We start from the raw sequence: 19880 nt of genomic DNA, 5'->3' as shown, positions 1-19880 counted from the left end.
AGAGTTAACCAACTTCAATATCCGCATCCAATCCTCCATCATAAAAGTCAAATTAAGTTCCTTTTCCCAATCCTGTTTAATCTTAGATAAAGGACGCTTATCCCATTGTAATAATAAATTATAAATTCTTCCAATAGAACCCTTAATCAAAGGATTCATATTCATAATAGTATCTAATAGGTCAGCCTCCAATATATAAGGGAAATTACTTAAATATTTTTGTAAAAAATATCTAACTTGAAGGTATTGCAGAAAGTGTGAGTATGAAAGAGAATATTTATCAATTAATTGTTCAAAGGACATCAATCTATCTTCTTTAAATAAATCCAAAAATGAATTAATACCTTTATTTTTCCAAAGTAAAAAAAATTGGATCACTCAAAGAAGGCTTAAAAAAGTGATTTCAGTAAATTAAACTACAAAGTTTAAATTTTTTAAGGTTAAAAAAATTGCAGAACTGGAGCCAAATTTGTAAGGAATACTTAATCACAGGATATAGGTTTAAATTAACAACTTTACCTAATTGCGTAAGTAAAGGAGCTCCCAATAACGAGGTTAAATAAAACTGTTTTACAACTTTCAGTTCCAGGTCTACCCAAATTGGCCGATCACTCTTATCAACCCAGTATAACCAAAAAGACATATATCACACACTAACAGCCCAATAATACATTCTAAAATTAGGCAAAGCAAGACCTCCATCCTTTTTCAATTTTTGTAAATGACATTTACTAATTCTTGGTCTTTTATTGTTTCAAATAAAAGATAAAATAATGGAATCAATCCGGTCAAAAAAACTTCCTAGTCCAAAAAAAAAACAGGAACATAAAAATTTCGGTAAAATCATCATTTTAACTATATGAATACGACCAACAAGTGAAAATGTAAGTGGACTCCATCTACTAAATAAATACTTCGTAGAGTCTACTAAGGGAACAAAATTAGCTTTATAAAGATCCTTATATTTTTTAGTAATTATAATACCTAAATATCTAAAAGAGTCTGAAACTTCAAAAGGAGTATTATCATATATAAAGACAGAATCATTTAAAGGAAACAATTCACTTTTACTAAAATTTATTTTATATCCTGAAAAACCTCCAAATTCATTAAATAATTTTAGCAAGGCAGGAATAGATTCGTCAGGGTTAGATATATAAACCAATAAATCATCAGCATAAAGAGAGACCTTATGCATGGTCTCATTCACAAAGAATGACTTGCTTGAATTTCCAGCATCTGCAGATTTCCTTATGTTTGCTTTCTCAGGAGTATTGGTCCTTCCTCCTTGAAGCCATTCATCTACACAAGGTACCTGGTGCAACAGGGATGGCATCCTCAGCCATCTTTCCTTGTGTCTTCTCCCAGCTCCCATCAACAAAGACCTTCAGCCCAGCTTTCTGCAAAACCTTCTCCCAGTTCCACTGTCCTGACTGGTTGACAGCACATCCCAAGTTGAACAACAAGCTTCTTATCTCAGCATGAATCCAAACAGGCTGAGAGCAGAGCAGACTGCTCTTACAGAACTGCAAAAATGAAATACTTACAGCATAGCAGTAAAAATCTTAACAAGGGTGTTACATTTGCATTAGTGTTCATTGTTCAGCCTTTATTTTCTTTCACCATTGACGTTCTACTTAGTTGAAAGTCAACTGAGGAAATTCATATTGTCTGGTGGTGTTAATGTTCCATATTTTCACTGCTGTATAACAGAAGGTAGCTTGCTATTAGGTGCCCCTATATAGGTTTCTGATAAATCTGTTTGATTCCTCAGTCCAGCTATGTATGCTCTGAACAGTACTCTCAGTGAAAATTTAATAGCGTATTAGGTCATGAACGTATAATGTGAAATGAACAGTCCCTGTGCCATCAATATCTTGTTGTGGAAGTATTTCAGATTTCTTTGGTGAGCCCTAATTTGGAGTATTTGTGTGCAGTTTTGCTTACCTATCTACCAGAAAGATGTAAATAAGATTGAAAGATTACAGAGAAAATTTACAGGGATGTTGCTGGTACTGGAGGACCTGAATTATAAGGAAAGATTGAAAATGTTCGGACCTTATTCCTTGGAACGTAGAAGACTAAGAGGAGATTTGATAGAGGTATACAAAATTAAAAGAGTATATATAGGATAAATGCAAGCAGATTTCTTCCACTGAGGTTGGGAGGGACTACAACTAGAGGTCATGTGTTAAGGGTGAAGGGTGAAAAGTTTAAGGGGAACATGAGGGGAAACTTCTTCACTCAGGGGGTCATGAGAATGTGGAATAAGCTGCCTGCACAAGTGGGGCATGTGAGCTCAATTTCAGCATTTGAGAGAAATTTGGATAGGTATATGGATAGTAGAGCTATGAAGGGCTATGGTCCTGGTGCAGGTTGATGGGAGTATGCAGTTTAAAAGTTTTGGCACAGAATAAATGGACAGAAGGGCCTGTTTCTGTGCTGTACTTTTCTCTGACTAAAATCTTGTTAAAACTAAAAAAGCTACTGTAGATGATGTACATCATGGCATTTCTCATCAACATCATTTTGTGCAGGATGTATCTGCAGTTAGAATCAGAACCTGGTAGCTACAATTAATTTTAATTTTTTTTCCCTCCTATTTTCTCCTGTAGAATTTGACTCCTTCCCATTTCTGCTTGCTCAAATCTTTTGTTTTTCCAGCAATGAAAACTTTGGCAGGGAACATCAATGGGGTACTTGTGCCATGAGGGAAGGCCCGTCACAGCTGGCTCCCAACTTCGTTCTCTGATCCAAAATCATGTACAAATACCTGTTTGTGCTCATTGAAGAGCAGCATGGAGCACAAGACGTAATCAGTGTTCCTATTCTTTAACACTTTGCTAGAGCTGGCCCTGTGGCCTAGCAGGCTAAAAATTCAATCTTTCTGATCTCTGAGCTACCTCATTGCCCCCATGCCTTCCTTTTCAATGAACTTTAGAACAGAATCTTCAAGATATACTTAAAGGAGAATTTTGTTTTCATCATTAATGTCCATTTTTTTTCGAACTTTCATACTTCACCTGCCATAGTCACACTGATGTAACAAAGGTTAGATAATTTCCTTTATTAGTCTCAAGGGATTAAATTTCCCTTGTGTATTTTGATTTATGCCTGTATTAAATCTGTATTATGCCTGTATTAAAATAGATTATATTACCTGACAAAGGGTCTCGGCCCGAAACATCAACTGTACCTTTTCCTATAGATGCTGCCTGGCCTGCTGCGTTCACCAGCATTTTTTATGGTGTTGCTTGAAATTCCAGCACCTGCAGATTTCCTCGTGTTTGCATCATTATTACCTTGTTTTGTTCTGAGTTTCCTTAGTGCAACCCCAGCAGCTTTCAGAAGTATTTCCCACCTATCTAGTTTCACCGATCACTTTCTAGCTAGCCTCCTTCCCCTTCCCCCCACCTTTTTATTCTGGGGTCTTCCCCCTTCCTTCTCAGTATTGAAGGAGGGTTTTGGCCCAAAACGTTGACAGTTTACTCATTTCCATCGATGTTGCCTGACCTGCTGAGATCCTCCAGTATCTGGTGTGTTGCTTCAGAAGTATTGGTCAAAATTTCTGGGCCTGAAGGATTAACTCTGTTTCTCTCTCCACTGATTCTGCATGACCAGCATTTTCTCTTTTATTTCAGATTTTGATAATCTAATTCATTATATAAAAAACATTATTATTGCAGAATACTTTGGGCAATGCAAAAGACCCAGCTTAAATTGGGAGTGCTTCATCAATGTTAGCTTTGCTTGACCCATTTCCCTCTCACTGGCAGCACTCCCTTCTCTTCCTGGATTCCATCAGCTTGGATTCTGGGAGCTCTGGATCCAAAACGCTGCACAGTTGCCAACGTGGACACGTGGAACTTGTGAAACTTTGAAAGAGAATTGCAAATAAATATACAAAGCATAAACAAATAAGACCACAAATTTTTCAGTCAACAACTTGTGGATAGGTGATTACCTGTTAATCAGTAATGCACAGAGGAATTTAGAGAGAGTTTGTGTTCAGTTTTTTTGTAAGAGATTAGATCAGAATCAGAATTGGGTTTAATATTGCCAGCATGTATCATGAAATTTGTTGTCTTTAGTAGCAGTGCAATGTAACATACAATAAAGAGGAAAAAATATGTGAATTACAGTGTGTATGTGTGTATATATAATATAATTATATAATAGTTAAATTAATTAAGTAGTGCAAAAATAAAAATAAAGTATTGAGGTAGTGTTCATAGGTTCAATGTCCATTCAGAAATCTGATGGCAGAGGGGAAAAGACTGTTCCAGAATCGTTGAGTGTGTGCCTTCAGGCTCCTGTACCTCCTTCCTGATGGTAGCACTGAGAACAAGGCATGTCCTGAGTGATGGGGGTCCTTAACGATGCATGTTGCTTTTTTGAGGCATTGTTCCTTGAAGATGCCTTGGATAGTACAGAGGCTAATGCCAATGTTGGAGCTGACTAAGTTCACATCTTTCTGCAGCTTATTTCGATCCTGTGCAGTAACCCTCCCCACCCCCATTCCAATGGTGATGCAGCCAATTAGAATGATCTCCATGGTATATCTGCAGGAATTCAAGAGTCATACCAAGACTACTCAAACTTGTAATGAAATATAGCCTTCTTTGTAGCTAATGACATTTTCTTTGTTTTGGTTCAGGCGACTGATAAATTAGTTCTGGGTTGTAGACATCTGCATAGCTCCACATCAATCTCATTTACTTTTGGTGGAAAAACTACTTGTACAATTAGAAACATGGCACAGAGAGCTGGGAGCTTATTGTTGAAATTTAGCAAAAGGCAAACCATGGGACATTGCTAAAACTTGATAACTGTTACAACTACAAAGAAGGCACGACTGTGGCTGTATTTCATTAGGGGTTTGAACAGAATAGATCTATCACCAAAGACGACCAGAAAATTCTACAGATGTATCCTGGAGAGCATTCTAAATGGCTGCATCACCACCTGGTATGGAGGAGCTGCAGCACAGGATCAGAAAATGCTGCAGAATGTTGTAAACCCAGCCAGCTCCATCATGGGCACGAACTTCCCCAGCATCCAGGACACCTTCAAAAGGCAATAACTCAAAAAGGTGGCATCCATCATTAAGGACCCCCATCACCCAGGACATGCCCTCTTATCAGAGCTATCAACCAGGGAGGAACTGGAGTCTGAGGACATGCACTAAGCGATTCAGGAACAGCTTCTTCCCCTCCGCTAGCAGATTTCTAAATGGACAATGAACCCATGAACACTACCTCAGTATTTTTTCTCTCTCTTTTTGCACTAACTTAATTTATTTTCTTTTATTCATATATATATTGATAGTAATTTTTAGTTTATATTATTGAGTATTCCAATGTACTGCTTGCCACAAAACAACCAATTTCATAATATACGCCAGAGATATTAATCCTAATTCTGAGAAAGCCTTATGGTATTGAAGTAAAAATATGAATATTTAATTCAGCTACCAGCAGTAAGCAAATATGAATTTAGATATTGAAATGGTAACTTGGTTGATGAAAGTAGAGAAATAACTGAAGCAAACAATATCTGAAATAAAATACAATTCACAGCAAAACTCCCTTCTCTCCAGCTTACTAAATTTATACAATTCCATATTGATATTCTTTTGTTCAGTCCTGACCCTTTTTCAAATAGCAAGACATACAAAATGTTGGAGGAACTCGGCAAGTTAGGTAGAACCTATGGAGGGAAACAAACAGTTGATGTTTCGGTGAAAAGTCTGGGCCCGAAACATCAACTGTTTATTTCCTTTCCTGGATGTTGTCCGACCTGCCGATTTCCTCCAGCATCTTGTTGCTCAAGATCTCCAGCATCTGCAGAATCTCTTGCATCCCAGACTAAAATAACACCGAGAAGATGTTAGACCTCCTATTACACCTTATAATCAGTTCTTCTTGCATTGCCACTGTACTACTTATATAAAATAAAACTTTAGAATAGTTGAGTGAGGCAAATGTTACCTGAAATTCACACGGTAGTTGGAAATGATACCAACAGGCAGGGATCTGAGACAATCCCAGTCAGCTTTCTGTCACTGTGACTGCAATCAAATTTTAGTCAGTCTCTTCCGAAGGTGTCCTGTATGTCTTGAGACCAAATTAGTCTTAATTAGAACAAGTAAGAATAATGTAATGTGGTTTTCGTTTGGAAGTCAGACATATTTTACCCTAATTTCAGATGATCCCAATTGTATCATTTGCAGTGGATAACTTTATAAACAGGAAGGTAGAATTAATTTTAAAACTTTTGTACTGAACTTGACACAAAAAACTTTAGTGCAACATACACCCACCCAAGGAGTTGGGTGAAACACTGACAGTGAAGTGTAATTACCAGTTATATTATATTTCAAGTACTAACTGAAACAAACAACATTGATGATAGAAACATAGAAACCTACAGCACAGTACAGGCCCTTCGGCCCACGAAGTTGTGCTAAACATGAATGGTTGCAAGATATTAGGTGTAGGGACAGGTGTAGCACTTACGCTTACAAGGATAAGTGCCGGGTGGGAGATCAGTGGGGATGGACGTGTGGATAAGGGAGTCGCGGAGGGACCGATCCCTGCGGAAAGTGGAGAGGGAAAGATGTGCTTAGTGGTGCGGTCCTGTTGAGGAAGGGAGGGGGAGGGAATTACTGGAAGTTGGAGAATTCTATGTTCATACCAAGGGGCTGGAGTCTACCTAGACGGTATATGAGGTGTTGCTCCTCCAACCTGAGTTTAGCCTCATCATGGCAGTAGAGGAGGCCATGTATGGACATATCTGAATGGGAACGGGAAGCAGAGATGAAGTGTGTGGCTACCGGGAGATCCTGTCTGTTGTGGCGGACGGAGTGGAGGTGCTCGACGAAGCGGTCCCCCAATCTGCGTCGGGTTGCACCGATGTAGAGGAGGCCGCACCGGGAACACCGGATGCAATAGATGACCCCAACAGACTCACAAACTTAGGCTAAACTTAGGTTGGAGGAGCAACACCTCATATACCGTCTAGGTAGTCTCCAGCCCCTTGGTATGAACATAGAATTCTCCAACTTCCGGTAATTCCCTCCCCCTCCCTTCCTCTATCCCTATTTCACTCCACCTCCTCCCCCAGCTCCCTCATGGTTCCGCCTCCTTCTTCTACCACCCATTGTTTTCAGGGCTATGACGTCAATGCTTCCCCTCCGCCACCCCTTTGTCTTTCAAATTACTGGTCTTTCAACTGAAGCTACAAGCATTCTTCAAATCCTTCCCCATCTTTCGTTCTTCAGTCCTGACGAAGGGTTCTGTCCCGAAGCATCGACTCATCGTTTTTGACTGATGCTGCCCGACCTGCTGAGTTCATCCAGCGTACTGAAAGTGTTGCTTTGATCACAGCATCTGCAGATTATTTTGTGTTTATGTACCTATGCAGAACTCAACACAAATATCCCCTGAACATTTGCCACATTACTTCCATACTTTTCCCTGAGAACATCTGTTCCCAATTTAAGCTTCCAATTTCCTGCCTGATCGCCTCATAATTCCCCTTACTCCAATTAAATGATTTTCTAACTTGTCTGTTCCTATCTCTCTCCAATGCTATTGTAAAGGAGATAGAATTATGATCAGTATCTCCAAAATGCTCTCTCACTGAGAGATCTGACACCTGACCAGGTTCATTTCCCAATACCAAATCAAGTACTGTACAGTCTCGCTTTTTGTAGGCTTATCTACATATTGTGTCAAGAAACCTTCCTGAACACACCTAACAAACTCCACCCCATCTAAACCCCTCGTTCTCGGGAGACGCCAATAGATATTTGGGAAATTTAAATCTCCCATCACGACAACTGTGATATTATTACACCTTTCCAGGATCTGTTTCCTTATCTGCTCCTCGATATCCCTGTTACTATTGGGCGGCCTATAAAAAACACCCAGTAGAGTTATTGACCCCTTCCTCTTCCTAACCTCCATCCACAGAGACTCCGTAGACAATCCCTCCATGACGTCCACCTTTTCTGCAGCCGTGACACTATCTCTGGTCAACAGTGCCACGCCCCCACTAGGACTATTTTTACACAAATTAAAATTATAATATAAATATATGATCAAATAATATACTTGAAACATTTTAGTCAAGTATTTATTCTTCTCTGCCAGAGTATAGATGAAGATGCTTTCCTGCATTTATCACAACAACCGAACATAATTGTCCTTATGCACACGTACCTGCCCGCCTTATCAGCACTCCACTTCTCAACTGTATGGGCATGTAGAGTCCATTGTAACTGAAAGATGGATGAGTTACTGTGTCAGTATCAGACAGAACTGTAGAACACCTACACTTTAAATTATGCTTTTGACAGTGAACAGTGGGTGCATCAGAGGAACTGCTATCTGGTGGAAATTGTGCCATTTATCATGGAATGTCACAGCAAAATTATTCTTTTGCTTTACTTGTGATGATTTATTTTTGACTATCTTTTATATTTCTCCATTGCCTGGTTAAATGCAGTATATAGTAAAATAACTGACAGTTCTGCAGAACAGCCCAGTGTAATATCTGCTTTTATCTTTCCTTCCCTACCCCAACAGAGGAAATATTTTCTCTTCACCAGGTGCAATATTGTTGTCATCTTCATTTTGTTGTCCTTGAGGACATTGTTACTTTTGGATGTCAGCAGTGGGGTATTGTATGTGAGCATTCTAATTATTCCTCATAATGCAATTAATCTGTTTGCCTTTGTCTGATTTTGTTTTCTCCAGGCTAATGAAACATTTGCTTTTGTTGGCAATGTCACTCACTATGCCAGAGTCTGGTTGAATATTTCTTCTGAAATCCGCACTTTTCTGGAAGAAGGCAAGCTACAGAATCGCATCAGCTGGCTGCAGCAAGTACGTGTTTAATCTGTTCATCATAACTACTTGAATATGCTTTGGCAGACAAGGTTCACTGCTTTCTTGCTGCAGTTCTATCAACTGGTGACCAGTTTAATCCTTAAATAAGCAAAATGAATAGAAGTTGACACCGATTTGTATGCTGACTAGAAAATCATTTATATTACTGATGAAGACAAGTCACCGGTGTCACTGGAAACTCCAAGTGAAACTGATACCCTGTTATCAGCAACTAAATGAATCCTTTCACTATCAATAACCCATTCAAAATGAAAGGTTGCCTGTTAGGCATTAACACGGCTCAGATTTGCCTAATACAGCCTTTTTTTAAAAAATTGAGAAGTGAAAACAGTGACATACAAGTTTTGCATCAATCCAGATATACATATCAACACTAATTATTTTTAAAAACCAGAGTACTTTATGTTGAAGCATGTTAAGGAACAAAACTCCAGAAAGGTTTTGAAGGAAAAGAGTATTTTCTGTTGGCACTTTAATTTGTGACATTTCTTTTACTTTATTTAGAGATATAATGCAGATTAGGCTCTTTGGTGGCCCTTGGGCCTACACCGACCAGCAACCCCTGACAAACACAATTTAGTGCTAACCCAAACATGGGATAATTTACAATGGACATATAAAACCTAGACCCTCTAGGTCTCTGGACAGTGGGAGGAAATCAGAGCATCCAGGGAAATCCCATGCATTCCATGGGGAGGACATACAGAAACTCCTTACAGAGGATGCCAGGATTGAACTCCAAACTCCAATGCCTCGGGCTGTAATAGCCTTGTACTAACCACTACACCACCATGGCACCCTTTTCTGTTAAATTTCTTCAATTGTTTCTTTCCTGAACTTGTAGTAGTAGTAGTGACTTCTTGGTGGATAACAATTTAGAGGGTGCCAGCATCTCTCAGTACTTTGCCTGATTACAATTTTTAATTATCAAGCCTTGGTAATTAATATAAATCATCTATTTGAACATGGGAACACTTATCGTGGCTTTTCTTTCCTTGATCTGACATGTCCTTACCTGTATTTGGTGCAGCCACATTTACAGTTATTTGTGACACACTTTAACCACCCTCCAGAGTCTCTCAATCTCATGTTGTCACACTTCCAGGGCATACACTCAATGTAAATAACTCCTCCAGGGAACCTCTGTCATAAAGACAGTCTTGTGATGCAAAGCCAACAATCTACTGCATCTCAGGACTTGTCCAACTTGAATCAATATCAGCAGTTACAAAGTTTTATGGGATCAATACCATTATAAGACTTGAACACTAAATCTCAACTGATGTGTTACTATGTAAGTGCTTATAATCAGATTGAGGTTTAATATCACTGGTGTATGTCGTGAAACTTGTTGCCTTTAGGTATATATTTAGTAGTCAGGTAGTGTTCGTGGGTTCAAAGGCTCATTTTATTGTCAAAGTACACACGTACTTCGATATTCTGATATTCGTCTTCTACAGCTAGCCATGAAATACAGAAGAAACCATGGGAGTCATTAAAGGAAAAAGACAACCTCCCTCATAAGAAGGAAAAAGAAACGAAACTCAGAAATCACGAAGCATGGCCCCCTCCCTCATAAAAACTCAGACACAATAACATCAAACCCCCAACCCCTTGCCTCATACACAAAAAACAACAGATCAGCCATACAGAAAAACTGATAAGAATGTCAGACCCCAAATTCCCAACCGCTCCCTTCTCACAAAAACCAACATATCACCTACCTGGAACCCCAGCCCACCAACCGGCAACGAGAAAGAAAACTGAAAGAGAGCAATGTAATATATGAATCTTAGAATTTCAGAAACATCTTCCCATCAGAATCGAGAGTGGCTGCTCGAACTCGGTCCTTCCCTGAAGAGCAACTGCCGACCTCAGCGTTCTGACTGCCACCGACCCAACTCCCACCTGCCGTTGACCCTTGGCCTCTGTGGAGAGTGATCACTTTCCTCCTCTGCCTTCACCTTGATGCTCCAATCCTCCTTGATGCTTCAAAAGTGAGTCAATTGTGGCCCCATGCCCTGTCTCTGGTCTTCTCCTCAAGGCAGCTTGTGTTCAATGTCCATTCAGAGATCAGATGATAGAGGGGAAGAAGCGATTCCTTATAACATAAGGTTCTCCCTAACTCATCAAATATAAAGACTCCTGTGGCATCATGACAAGTAAAACAGGGATTGCTCCAAGTATTCTGGTCAGCATCTATCACACCACTAGCAAACTGCAGAAAATCATTGATTTTATAGGTGTTTGTTCTAGACCTCAGGTGAATTATGTTTTTAACACTGACTGCTCTTCAAAAGTATTTCAATGACTAAAACGACCTTGGTTCAGTCTTACATTGTGGGGATTTGTACAAATACAGCATTTTCTTTTTGTCTTTATTCATGTTTGTAATTACTGCACAGGCTATGCCTGATATTTCCAAAGTTTCCATTTGTGTTGCTGTTTTGACTTCAAGGGTCCCTGAGAGTATTGTTCCTGCAAAAGAAAGATGAAAACAAGTTCTCATTATTCCTGGCATAAAAAGATCCATCCTGCAACAGATCTTTAGGACTCAAATTTCCTGACCCAAATAAGGGAAATTTAATTTGTTGTAACTATATTCAGATGCTCCAGATTGTATACATTGGCTTTATACTGTATTTACTGGATATTTTCCTCTGGGCACCATGCTTAATTGGGAGAGATATTGAGATTCATGAGTTCAACAACCTTTAGGAGGCTCTAGCAGTGAACTGAAGCATGTAACTAAAGCTTTGATAGAAGCCAGCTAACCATAAAGTTTAGATGGAAAAAGGAAGAAATCCTTGCTTTTGTGCCAGATCTTCCTGCACACTTTTTAACATGATGTGACCTATACAATGACCTGATAAGCTGGATTTTGTTTTTCCACGAGCTATAGTCTGAAACATTTCTTATTAGTTATTGAATAAGGTTTACCCAAGAAAGGGAGAACTTAGTGTTCCCTGGTGAAGATAGGGAGGAAAATCCAATTATAAGATGGTTATGTTTCCCAATATTGTAAAATAAGTTTCAAATGGTGAATCATAATATAGCCTCTGAGTAAAAAAAAATAGCAACTTGTCATTGACAGTGGAAGCTCGATGTTGTGGTATTTCCACATTGTCACATTTCGTTCTAATACTTCTGTCCCTAAAATAAGTTTAACTTTGTAATTTATAATTCCTACAGTACCATGAATGCTCTCGCTATTGTTCACCACTTTAACCATTTTACTAAAAGATCCCCAGCTTAACTCTATACAACTATTCTCAGCTGGTCAATCTGATCTAAGTGTACTTGATTTGCCTCACTAGATCATTGACTCCTAAAGTTTGTTCCTCCTTCTCTTTATCCCTGTTTTGCTCTGGTGGAAAGTTCAGTTACTGGTCACCACTATTTTCTCCTCACTGACTGATCACCTGTGTCATCTTTGTCGAATGTGAACCATTTTTCTTTGTTACCATTTACTATTCCCTTATGAAAGCTAAGATTCTTGACTAAAAGCTTTTCATAGTTAAACCATTCGTTGTTCCTTTCTGCACCTTGTGGCGCATCAGGCAGCAACTTGCCATTTTTGTTTTAGCATTTTTGATTGTTTTTTAAATGAGGCTGAGTTGCTAGCTTGACGCTCAACCCAGCAAGGAAGGAAAGCGTGCAAGGATCTGGGTGGACTCGAACCTGGGATCACTCACCTTGAAGTCTGGTGCGGATGCCACCACACCACTGGCCAGCTTAGTTAAATTTTTTACTTCTAAGATTTTCTGTCTACTATTTGTGAATTAGGAGCATAAATCCAAAGTCCCTCAAAAGCCTTTGTTGCCTATGAAGTAAGATGCTTCAAAGATCTTGTCAAGTCAGGTTTATTGTCATTTAACTACGTATATATGAATATACTGTCAAATGAAACAAGGTTTCAACATTTCAGAATAGACTCTGTTAGACAGCTCTTGTTATTATCCTGTTCAGTTTTAAGCATATTGTTAATAATTCCACATGTGTAGGATGGCAGCAAAGTCAAATTAAATTCCACAGTTCTCAGAATTAAACAGAGAATGCAACATAACCAAGTCAGCCCCATTGAAAACAACCACATCCATGGGTGCCAGCTCATCCACTGCTACCAGTGTTATCGTAAGCTTTGAATTCTTTGTTCAGACTCTCTGTTTTTTTCTGGTTCATTCTCAGAATATTCTCTGTGAAGGTGCTACAGTAAAATGACAGTATCTGCTCTCCAATTGCTTGGAAATTCTTATGATTCAGTAGCGGGCTCACTGGCTGCTGATTCCAACACTCCCTTTAATACCCAGAGCCCAAGTCCCCATGCTCCCTTTAACTCACTAGGTTTCACCAGTGCAATTTCAAAGATTTCTCGACTCTCAGTTTGATATCCTTGTTGAAGTGAGAACTGATTATGAAGACTGTAAATGACAAACACTTAATCCACATACTCTTAGTCAGTGGGCTCCATTCCTAATGATGATGGAATCACAAGTGAAAAATGCAATTGGGAAGTTTTATCTGATTTGAGAGAGTGATGATAGGAAAATCCAGGGGCAAGTTCATAATGAGCAGGACTTTAATAGGAACTGGGTTAGCTTTTCAAAATATGCATTTGTTTTTGCAACTGGGGTTTGTTTATTTAGTTTCCAGATTATGATTTTAATATTTAAACCATTTTAAGTTTTGTGCATTGGTGTAAATTGGGTGGCATGGTAGTGCAGTAGTTAGCACAGCAGCCTGTGTTTAATTCCTGCTGCTCTCTGTAGGAGTTTGTACATTCTCTCCGTGACCATGTGGGTTTCTTCTGGGTGCTCCAGTTTCCTCCCACTGTCTAAAGATGTACCAGTGGTAGGTCAACTTGGTCCTTGTAAATAGGGTAGGGTTAAATTAGGGATTGCTGGACAGCACAGCTCAGAGAGTCAGAAGGGCAGATTCTGCGCGGCATTTAAATTAGTAAATAAATTCAGCGACATCTTCTCTTGAGAAATATATCCTTTTCTAGTTCAACCACCCCAGTGAAGTTTGGGAGTTTCAGATGATAAATAGTTAATGTGCTGATAGCTCTTAAATCCAGGCCCTTCTGACTGAGAGTTGAGTCTGCAATCATTTATGACTCTCTTAACATACTAACAATGCCAAGTGCTGTTTGCCAGTGAGTGGTGGAGTTACTTTCTTCTGCATTGCTGGCTGCTGTCAGTGGCACAGCCAATGTGATTATGGAAAGCAAATTATCATCTTGAAAACTACCTTTAGGAAACCATTGCCTTTTACGTCAAAGAATCATAATAGAATGAGATTGTTCTCCCTTCTGTTGATCCAAGATGCTCTCAAACCATCCATGGATCCATTAATGTAGTAGACATGTCAGATATTGCCCTTCATCTCAGAACTAATCATAGTCCTCATTAAGATCAAAAGTAGAGAACTGAAATTTGGAATCAAAATTGTGCTTCTGGAAATCTGCTGGGATTTGACTGTGTGCCAGTGAATTTCTCACTTAGCAACTGCTTCCTGTTTATGTTAATAAGCTGTATAATTATGATATCAGTTACCACATAATTGTATTTGAGATGTATACTACAATAATCAGCATCTAATCAGTTTCCGTTCTGCGGTTTCTAAAGTCCACTAGGTTGGCTAGATGCGAGGAATTTCTACTTATTAAAAGTGCCAGTTTTTTTTTTATAATCCAGCAAGACAATCTTTAACTTGTTTGAAGGAATTTAAGTTGGTAATAACATGCACATTATGTGACTGGATTTGGAGAAAGAGGCATGACTGTGATTGGCCCAGTTTAAATATCTGCCATATTTTGGAGTACAGTCTGGAATGTCATGTTTAAATTTAATCATTTTGTTATGAATTGATGAGTACTAGGAACTGCTTTACTGTCATCCTTCTTTCATGTTGAACCAAAACATTACAACAGACCATAAATGAGATAAAACAAGAAAATGCTGAAGTCACCCAGCAAGACAGGAAATATCTGCGACAGGGAAACAGGATTTATGTTTCAGGCCAGTAAACTTTCACCTGAGCACTTTGCTGAAAGACCAACAACCTGAAGCATTAACTTTGTCTGCTTCTTCATAGATACAGTCAACCCCCACATCTTTTCTTTATACCTGTTAACAGTGGCTAAAATATTTAGTATTTAACTTAAACCATCAAGTAGAATTGTAAAAATGTAGCAAATGCTGATGAATGAATTTTAAGGACATGTTCTTTTTTAATTAAGCTTGTGCCAGTTCTATTGAATATCATCAAAATTAAAATAATAATACTTGAAAGATATATTTTCTGAGTTGCCTTCCATTTTGAAACATTCACCAATCAAATTTTCTGCTTATGTTCTGCCTTTCTGAAATTAATTTAGTCATTTCAGAACACAGGAACAGGCAAAGGCCGTATAGTCGTCAGATTTCTTTCATCAGCCAGTGAGATCACAGTTGCTCTGCGACCTACAGTAGCTCCACACACCTGCCTTCTACCCATTATTCTTTTACGCCTTTAGTTAAAACAAATGTATCACTTTCAGCTTTAAAATGAACCACTGATTTGCGCCAATTGATATTTGTGGAAGACTGTTTTAAATTTGTACAATTCTCTGTGTTCAATTAATTCTAGAACTACAGAAGTAGAATGTAAGATTTAGTGAGACGTATTTATATCAAGTATCTATGCATTTGCTTCTATTTACTTTTGTGTTTTACAGTTTACTTCTGATTTGAAAAGGCGTCCGGAAGTGTTGAATGCTTCTGACAGTGACATCATCAGAAATTTCATCAACAGCAACTTCTCCATGCCTAATTCCAGCACGCTGCTGCAGCAGCTGGATACGATTGATAATGCAGCCTGCGGCTGGATCCAGTTTATGTCCAAGGTCAGAAGACAAGCGGCAGGTTAAACTGCTGGGCTCATGCTGCAGAGAATCATTGATAAAATTTGATTTATCTGTTGTCACAGGACAATTGCCACTGTCCTATCCATTTCTCCCTAACCTTTTCTGCAACTTAATATCAATTTACACTTCTAATCCTGTTGCTGTGCCTTCAATCTGAAATGTTAACTGTATTTCTTTCTCCACAGTTGCTGTCTCATCTGCTCGCAATTTCCAGGAATATCTGTTTTTATTGCAAAACAGTAAAGCTGCTTAATAACAGAACAGATTAATCCAATTATTGCAGTAATTGTAACAAGACTGTAGAACCAAGCAGTAGAAATGAAGATGAGTCAGGAGTTAGTTAATTTAATGGTACTGGGGAAATTATGTCAGGAGCAAAGGGTGCTGGGAATGGCAAGGGTGGAGCACCACAGGAGTGGTCTGTGGCAGCTGGCAGAGAAGGAATGCCAGGGGTAAGGTAGTGGCATAGGTGCAGACTCACGTAGCCCTGAGAGATCAGGCAAGGTGATTTTATTCCAAACAATTGGTTTGTAGATCATTACTGAATGCCTCTCTGGTGCTTTCCACTCCCTCCCCTCTCTTTGCCTCCTTCCCACTCTCAGTCCACAATAGAATCAAGTTTATCATCACTCACATATGCCATGAATTGTTTTGTGGCAGCAGTGCAGTGCAAGACATAAAATTACTACAGTGCTGTGCAAAAGTTTTAGGCACTCTAGCTATATACTGTATATGTGCCTAAGACATTGGCATAGTACTGTAATCAATCTGATAGATTTTTAAATCAGGGTCACATATTGAATCCTGCCTTCAATAGCAGGCATGCAATCCCTTCCAGGCAGCACTGATAACTCTTGTTTTTCTTCCTGTTTAACCCTGCTCTGGAGTTAGTATCTCTGCCCACTGCTCTGTTATTCTCCATAAGCTAGTGTTGATCTTTGCTTTCTCCTTAGGGTGGGCTTTTTTTCAGGTTTTGATGGTTTGACCCATTGGGGATGTGACGTTGGTACCTGTCTCTGCAATTCTGGACATCCCTTTGCAGAAAGCATGTGGAAGCTTTGGAAGGAGTGCTGAAGAGTTTTACCAAGATGCTGCCTGGATTAGAGGAAATGAGCTAAAAGGAAAATTTGGACAAACTTAACTCAATTTCTCTGGTGCATTGGAGGCTGAACGGAGACTTGATCGAAGTTTATAGCCTGTTGAAAGGCATTGAATCTTGACATTCAGAATCTATCCCCGAGGGTAGAAATTTCAAGTGCAAAAGGTCATGAATTTTAGATGAGATGGAGAAAGTTTAGCGGATATTATGAAGTAAGTTTTGTATGTAAGGGGTGCTGAGTACCTGGAATGGGTACTGATGGAAGTAGATATGATATTGGCATCTAAGAGGCTGTTAGGTAGACACATTAGTGGGACAATTTAGATCATGAGCTTGCAGAAGAGATTTAATTTAACTTAGTAACATGTTTAGTACAGACATCTGAAGGGACTTTTCCAGTGCTGTACTAAGTTCTAAGCTTGAGGAGGTTTTAGAAAATGGTCACCATATGTTTAATGCATTTGCTATTCACTACATTAATGATTTTATTCTCTGTTACTGCAGGTGAGTGTGGACATTTTTAAGGGCTTCCCCAATGAGGAGAGTATAGTGAACTATACCTTAAACCAAGCATATCAAGAAAATGTCACAGTATTTGCCAGTAAGTATTTTATACATGTAGCTTTTCATGATACAATGCCATTGATTATAGCAAACGGTAGATTTCCCCCCATCTCCCTTCCTTAAAGTTGTTCCTATCAGTATTAAATTTAGAGTAGCAGTCAGGGTTACTGACACTTGCCAGTTTAATTTCCAATGTGAGGTTAGTGAAAAAGCAAATGGGAAGGAGCTGTTACCACTGGAAGAAGGCCGATAGCCAAAGGATGCAGATGTGAGGGGTCAGGTGAATGAGCCAGGATGAAGTTATCTGCAGGTTGATCTGTTATGATCAGTCCTGCATTGCCTTTAGCAGCAGGTGATGGAATATAGACCTCACATTCTAGAAGGTTTGGGCTGGGTTCTGAACTTCAGTCTCTCAAAGAGGAAAGAAAGGGAAAATAAGAGAAACAGCTGAATGAGAGTAATTGCATAATTTTCTTAATGGGTCACATGGTCTCCTGCACTGTAAGATTGTATAACATGGAGGCATTTTGTGGCCACTAACTACTCTTTTTACGTATGGCAGCATTTGGATATATTTATTTGAGTATGTTTTGGCCTAGTGTATTTTTGATGTATTTTCATACCAGTCATTGTGTCTGGTTTCAAGAGAATCATCACAACGTACTCTTCTCCTTTTTGTGTTTTCTGGGTAGCAGGATTGCTTAGAATGTGCCATTCTCAAGGAGCTGTAGGGTCTTAGGGGCTGCTTGTGACTTCTTGCCTTACTGTATAAGCTTGTTGGAATCCGCTGTTTTTGATACCTTTTTTGAATAAGATGTCAGATGAATTACATAAAGAAATTAATGGTTTAATCACAATTTGTATCTTTTTATCAAACTCATGTATTTCGTCACAGTATGTGGTGGTTCATCCCCACTTACTGGCAGAAAGGGCTAAAGCAGTTACATACCAGATTATCAGCTTTCTCATTTTCTTTGTCTGTGTTAGCTTATTACCCATGTGATGTAATTGTGCATCCATTAATTGGTTTATTCTTGTCTGAGGAATGTTATGTTACCTTGAGTATAAAGGAGATAGATATTTCGGAAGTGCCATTCTCTGTATTTTTGCCTTCTCTGTCTTTGCTTTTCATTGAACCTCTGCTGTGCTTCTCGGGCCTTCACAGTTTGCCTAGTGTCTGTATCTTTGCTTAAACTTTAAGATATTCGATTGTCAAGTATTAAAACTCCTCGCTATTCTTGACCCCTGGAAGAACCCTAAGGATCAGAAACTAAGAGATCTAACAAACAGAAGTGCTTGAACAGCACGCAGGGACTTCTCAGAAGCAATACGGCCATTGATGTTGACCACTAGGGAATTATAGGCACAGAAAGACAGATTTTCTTTGAACCAATAATAGATTTCAATTGCCTTCAGCAAGGACTGTTTTGACTTATCAAGTGTCATTGACTCAGTGGCTGCATTGAGTATGTTGCCTGATATGCAACTGAACTGACTCAACGGGTCCGGATCTATCCCTTTGCTGAATTAGCTAACTGAAAAGTCGTAAATTATGGAAACAGGCCCATCAGCCCATTTTTTTCCATGCTGACCTTTCCCCCTGCACTTGGACAGTATCCTTCTATGCCTTGGCTACCTGTGACCATCTAAATGCCTCTTGAGCTCTGTACTTGTATTTCACTTCTGTTGCCTCTTCTGGTGATGAATTCCAGATTGCGACCACTCTCTGTAGGAAACTTACCCCTCAGATCCCCTTTAAAGCTCATTCTCCTCTTTATCAGTACCGTCTTGATATGAATAACCCCTACCATGGGAAAAAGATTTTGACCATCTATCTTCTCTATTCCTCTTGCAATCATTTTACGTTTTTATCTGGCCTCCTTTAGTCCAGAGCAAACAATTTCAGTCTCCCCAGTCTCTCCTCTTAATTAAAATCCTCCAATCCAGGCAATGTCCCGATGAATCTCCTCTGCAATTTCTCCAGTGCAATCATATGCCATCCAGCTGATCAACTATGCCACTTATTAACCCACCCCCACACCACTACATAAACATTAACCACTCCTCTGCATACTTCATCCCCCAGTGCACTGCCACTTGACGCTTACACTCCGCACCTCATACCCACGCTGACGCAGTCACGGTCCTTCTGTGTTTTCGTATGCCCGGCTGCTATTTTGAAGTGTTCCTCTTGCCAAAAGTCACTTTGTCACTTCATCATTTCCTTTCAGTGACCTTATGTAGGAATACTCCAGTACCCAGTGTCACTTTCTGTTCATACAATCAGTCTGTGTATATGAGCTAACCTTGTGTATATACAGCCACACTCGAACAGTTATTTGTTCATCACAAACAAGAGGAAATCTGCAAATGCTGAAAATCCAAGCAGCACACA

The 19880-nt window shown here is 39.2% G+C and overlaps 1 protein-coding gene across 1 annotated transcript in view; it reads left to right on the top strand.

The window, feature by feature from the left end:
* Positions 1–19880, top strand: part of abca2 (ATP-binding cassette, sub-family A (ABC1), member 2) — a 553235-nt gene that overhangs the window by 335788 nt on the left and 197567 nt on the right. Inside the window, exons 11-13 of the mRNA XM_072240523.1 lie at positions 8763–8891; positions 15634–15801; positions 17426–17522. Of these exons, the coding sequence (XP_072096624.1) occupies positions 8763–8891; positions 15634–15801; positions 17426–17522 (394 nt within the window). The remainder of the gene's footprint in view (positions 1–8762; positions 8892–15633; positions 15802–17425; positions 17523–19880) is intronic.

Source organism: Mobula birostris, chromosome 22 (assembly GCF_030028105.1).
Source record: "Mobula birostris isolate sMobBir1 chromosome 22, sMobBir1.hap1, whole genome shotgun sequence".
Lineage (NCBI taxonomy): Eukaryota > Metazoa > Chordata > Chondrichthyes > Myliobatiformes > Myliobatidae > Mobula > Mobula birostris.
Note: the sequence above shows the minus strand (reverse complement) of the source record. Positions and strands in the feature narration are given on the sequence as shown.